Source organism: Tribolium castaneum, chromosome 7 (genome assembly GCF_031307605.1).
Source record: "Tribolium castaneum strain GA2 chromosome 7, icTriCast1.1, whole genome shotgun sequence".
NCBI lineage: Eukaryota > Metazoa > Arthropoda > Insecta > Coleoptera > Tenebrionidae > Tribolium > Tribolium castaneum.
The window spans coordinates 17,689,475-17,695,233 of NC_087400.1; the positions used below are offsets into that span (position 1 = coordinate 17,689,475).

Consider the following 5,759-nt stretch of genomic DNA (forward strand, 5'->3'; position numbering starts at 1 on the left):
ATACGGAGGAACTGCTACTACTGATAGAAATAATAGTGTTTTTCTTGGGCAGCCACACAATCATGCACCATCTCCAACAAAGATTGCTGTCAAAAGAGTCAATTCTACTATTAAAGAAAATGCTGTTACAAGTCCTAATACACCTCGAGATCTAGTTAATAGTTCTTTAGAGGGAATATCTGACGGAGTTAAAATTCATCTACCCGAATTAAAAAAATTACAGAAGACCGTTAGTAGAAAACGTAAAAATGTAGGTGCTATTTGTTTGGTACCTCATTCATTGGTGGAAATAGACATACCACCTAGACTTCGACGAACGAAAACAGCAACCCAAGAAAATTTTATACTAAGTGATAGTGGCACGGAGGACGCAAATCACATAATAATATTTGGCTGCACAACTGACGTCAATCGTTTAATACAATGTGATACTTGGGTTGTTGATGGGACTTTTAAAAGCGCTCCCAATTTATGGTACCAGTTATGGGTAATCCATGGAGTTTTTTTCAATAAAACAGTACCTTTTATTTTTGCATTTTTGCCCAGTAAAAGTGAAGTTATTTATGAGCGGGCTTTAACAACTGTCTTGGCAAAAATAGACGCAATTCGTCCAGCAGCAGAACTGTCATAATTGACTTTGAAATGGCGGTAGTTAACACTTTCAAAAGACTAATCCCCAATATAAATATACATGGATGTTTTTTTCACAAGCAATTTGGCGAAAAATTTCCGAGTTCGGAATGGTTGTGAATTACAGGAATGATGAATACTTTAGAACAATAATAGAACAATAAATCATTCAGTGCACTCTCATTTGTCCCTCCAGAGCAAGTTTCAGATGCTTTTGAAGTTTTGTCCCAGGAGTTGTTAGAAAGCTTTGGGGAAGAAGAAAGTAACGAATTTTTGGAATATTTTATAGCAACTTGGGTTGGACCTTCTGTTCCACGCAGAAGATCTCGTTTTCCAATCGAGATGTGGAACTGTAACAATATTTCGTTGGAAGATTTACCAGGAACATCCAATTCAGCAGAATCCTGGCATTACGCATTTGCAAATATATTTAGTTCTCATCACCCAAATCCGTATACAATCACCGTATAAGAGAGCAAATGAGGATCGATTTTATATGCACTCGTTTAGAAGCCGAACAAGTTGTGCAACTGTATGCTCGAAATAAATACCAAAAGGCTGATGAAAGACTGAAATATTGGTGATTTTCTGCAGGCTTGTAGTCATTACATACACTATCAGTAAGGCTTTGCATGTACTCTTTTTATGTTCTTTAGAGAAGACTTTTTTATTGTATTAAGAATTTTATTTTTTATTTTTTTTTAAGAATTTTATATTGTTTTGTTTAAATCACTACCTGCTGGTTTAAATTATTTTATTTCATTCAATAAAATATTTAAATTGATAAAACGTGTATGTTATTTTTATGTATTAAAATACCTATTCACAGATTAAGACATTATGTGAACGTAATTTCCACCGAGTTCAAAAATCTATAACAGTTGACTTTATCATTTTAGTTCCTAGAATACTGTAATCATGTGTTTATAGAATTAACACTTGTATATTAAATGTTCTTTGGTTCTTTCGATGAGTTGCCACATTATAGCAACTGTCTGTTGATGTATGTAAGATGCGAGTTGACAAAGTGGTATTCGATGAGTTGGATTTATCCCTAGAAAAAGTTTACAACTTTTAATACATCGGTTCTCTCAATAATCTATTTCGTATTCTGAAACCTTATGCTACCAAAATATAGGTAACTACATTTTAACTACATTTTCAGTCGCTCATTTTGCATCATTATTTAGATTGTTCTTTTTTTTTACAAAACATTGTCCTTAAGATCTCTGCGCTGAAAAGATTTGTTTTCAGCAAAACGGAATGCCACCAGATTTTAGGATTAAGTGCGTCAGTTCTTACGGGCCGATTTCAAGTTGAGTTACGACCCGCGCAAATCATGATTGACATAGCAACGGCGCAATGAAAGATGCTACCGTCGCTTCCTAATTTCAAGTCAAATTTTGCGCGCAAATTTGCAACCGTTGGCTGCGACACCTCTCGAGCAGTTGTAAGTCGATTTGCGACCTGTCAAATTTTGAATTTCAAGTGAAAATGGCGGTTGCGCGACAAGCATTGGCCGCTTTGGCCAATGATTTACTTGAAAATTCTAGTGAAAGCAGTGATGATAGTGAACGTAGTGATAATGAAGAACATCCAGTGAGACCATTTTTGATGAACGACATTCCGGAGAGGCTACTTTTTCAACGAACTCGGCTTGATCGAACCGTTTTTAATTATGTTTTGCAGCTCATTTCGCCGGCTCTGACGAAAAATACCAAAAAAGGGCGTTATTCTCACTTGACCCCCATGCATAAATTGTATGTGGCTCTGCAGTTTTACGCCACTGGGACATACCAATGGATGGTAGGCAGCAGCAGTCGCATTTCTCAAAGTGCAACGTCGAAAGCCATCCACGAAGTGACTGCAGCTTTGGTCGAGGTAGCCCCACAATTTATTCGGTTTCCAGCAGCAGCAGAATATCCAACTGTGAAACAAGCATTTTATGCTTTGGGAATGACACGCCATGGTGCGGGTTTTCCAAACGTTCTGGGTGCGATTGACTGTACCCACGTGAGGATTCAAAAACCTAGTACCGAGGCTCCTGAACAATATCTTAATCGTCACTTGTATTATTCTATCAATGTTCAGCTGGTGGTAAGTTCCAGCTTGAAGATATTTAATGTTTTTGCAGCATTTCCTGGCTCAAATCATGATTCCTTCATCTGGAGAAACTCAGCTGTACGAGATGGAATAGTTGCAGGAAATTTTACAGAAGGTTGGCTTGTGGGTGATTCAGGCTATCCACAAGAACCGTGGCTTATGACACCCGTCACAGTCCCAACCACTGTGCCTGAACAACTTTATAACGCGGTTCACATTTCTACTCGAAATCCTGTGGAGAGAACAAATGGTGTTCTCAAAAGTCGATGGCATGTTTTAGATTCTCCTCTTGCTTACAGTCCAGCCAAGGTTTGTGCCATAACGACTGCTTGTTGTGTGCTGCACAATATCTGCACAGAGTACAACCTAGAAGTTGAGGATCTCCAGGAACATCCACTTCATGACGACTTGCCATTTCAAGGACCGCAAAACCCCGATTATAACGACGTTAGAGGAAACCTGATTAGACAACATTTTACTCGATAAGCGACATTTTACCTGATCTTGACTTTATTTTTACCTATTACAAACTTTTTTTTCTCTCGATTTTGACTCACTCGTTTTTGATCAATTTTTCAATATTCAATGTAAGTACAGTTATTTTTTGTTATATCGTAATTCATTAAACACTTCTCCCAATAACACAACTAACTGTTTTTCCCAATTAATTTAAACCTTGTCCCTTTCCTATCCCGGTGGGAACTTGCCATCCTCTCCGTGGTCCCACCAGATATTTCCATATTTAATGGAATAACAAAATTGGCAACTATTTACACTTGATAACATTTACACTTGATAACCACTTTAAAATTAGTCTGTTCAAACTAAAAAATGTTTTTCTTTTTTAATTCCTTATATCTTTAAAAGTGGTTCAAGCAGTTATAGTTAAAATAAACAAAAAATTTAGAAGTAAATTGAACTACAAAATTTTTGGTTAAAAAAGTTTATTTTAAATTTTTTTTTTCTTAATAGCCAACTCTTCCTCTCTAATCTCTAGCTCTCTCTTTTTTAAATTTACAAGCATGTTGATTTCCTTCCTTGATTCTCGTATTTCCGCCACCAGCTGCCCCAGAAGTACATTTGTTTCTGCTTGCAACGCAGAAGTTTTTTTTATTTCATCAAGTGCAGATTTCTTTGTAAATTTTTTTTTCTGTACTTGGGGGGCTGGAGTCTCCGCAGGCAGTGGTGGCGGCGGGGTAGGAAGTCGTGGCGGTGGGGTAGGAAGTCGTGGAGGTGGGGTAGGAAGTCGTGGCGGCGGGGTAAGATGTCGTGGAGACGGGGTTAGAGGATATTGCGGCGGGGAAAGAGTACGTGGCGGCGGCGAAACAGGACGGGGCGGAACTGGATCATGGGACTCTGTAATTTGAATGAACACGGATTATTACATGTAAACAAAATTGTAAGTTGCGAAAAACTATATTTGTCTGAAAATGTAAAATGCATTAATAAATATGTCACAAACTATTGCGTTTTTCTTGTTCGTATACTTACCAACTTTACAGAATGCAAAGGTGTCGATACCTCCGCGTATTCCCTCAACGCTTTCCTTTCCCACAAAGGTAAGCATTTTTTCCTCAAATGCATTGAGGGGAGCCGCATCATTTTCGCCCCCGCCCGTTTTTCTTGATTCCCTAAGCAGGGCATTAGCTCTCGATTTGGTCCTCGACTTGAGGTCTTTAAATTTTTTTTTCAATTCGCCCACAGACCGGACGCAGGGGGCCACCGAATTTACATGCGACAGGACCTGATCCCAGGCCCTGTCGCGATGGTATTGCGTTAATGATGGCCCTTTCAATGGGCCAAACAAAATATTTCTTCGGTTTTCAACTTCCACGATTAAAATTTCGACCTCCGTGGGAGTGAAATTTTTCGCCCGCCGGCCTTTTTTAATCGTTCTGAAAGTAATCACACAAATAATTTGAATTATGTTTAGCATTAATTAAATAGTAGTTAATACATTTTTTATGATAACAATACTTACGCTTGATTTTCCATGTCAGTTTGGAATTTGAACGAGGAAACTCAAATCACAAATTAAAAATTTGACGTTTCGAAAGTCACGTGACCCGCGCAAAATTTTGCGTCACAGCACCAGTTTGCTACGACGTTGCGACATAGCAGTTTTTGGAGTTAAAATTGGTCGTATCTCGCGGTCGCAGTGTGGGCGCTAATCACCCGCGCAACGTTGCGCTGCGACCATGATTTGCGCCGGTCGTATCTCACAACTTGAAATTGGCCCGTAAGATGACAATTTTAATGAAAGGTGATGATAGGTCGTCGAGGTCCGATTGAGTATCCACCATAGTCACCTGATTTAATCATGTTTTTTTCTTTGAGGTTACCTAAAGTCAAGAGTGGTGACCGGAAATATTCGCCGAGGAAATAAGCGCACAAGGAAAAAAGCGGACAAAGAAAAAAAGCGCACAATGAATAAAGCTCACAAGGAAAAAAAGCGCATGGGGAATAAAGCGCACAAGAAAAAAAGCACACAAGGAATAAAGCGCACAAAGAAAAAAGCGCATAAGGAATAAAGCGCACAAGGAAAAAAGCGCACAAGGAAAAAAGCGCATAAGAAAAAAAGCGCACAAGAAAAAAAGCACACAAAGAAAAAAGCGCACAACAAAATGACACGGAAAAGTACACACATTAAAAATGCTATCGCCGAATTTTTAGTTAAACTAAAACATCTTATTTTAAAATGATTGATAATAAAAACTCAAGGTTCTAAGCAGTTTAATTTTTTCTCGTGATTTATTTTCTTTATTTATAACGTACTTGTACCATAATTGATAATAGAGAATACGAATTAGGGTCGTCCTTCACCCATCTGCTTACGGAATGAAACTTATTTTTTATCAAATACAGATTGATCCAGAAAAACTGAGTCTGTTGGCAACAGATCTGAAAATATTTTTGTTCATAATTTGCCACACTGCAACCTGGTACAGTTTTTCTTGACAATAAATTATTTTACGAACAACCCCACAAGATTGTTGAATTGTGTTGCCACAATTATTTTATGGATC

General features: G+C 38.0%; 1 protein-coding gene across 1 annotated transcript; it reads left to right on the forward strand.

Annotated features, from left to right (window-relative positions):
- Positions 1–2,000: 2,000 nt before the first annotated feature.
- LOC135266713 (putative nuclease HARBI1) lies at positions 2,001–5,019 on the forward strand. Its single transcript, XM_064357875.1, has one exon. The coding sequence runs from the start codon at positions 2,125–2,127 to the stop codon at positions 3,217–3,219; it is 1,095 nt and encodes a 364-aa protein (XP_064213945.1). The 5' UTR covers positions 2,001–2,124; the 3' UTR covers positions 3,220–5,019.
- Positions 5,020–5,759: the final 740 nt, after the last annotated feature.

Excerpts from the sequence above, each read along its gene's own strand:
- LOC135266713 (XM_064357875.1), top strand. The coding sequence starts at position 2,125 with ATGGCGGTTGCGCGACAAGCATTGGCCGCTTTGGCCAATGATTTACTT.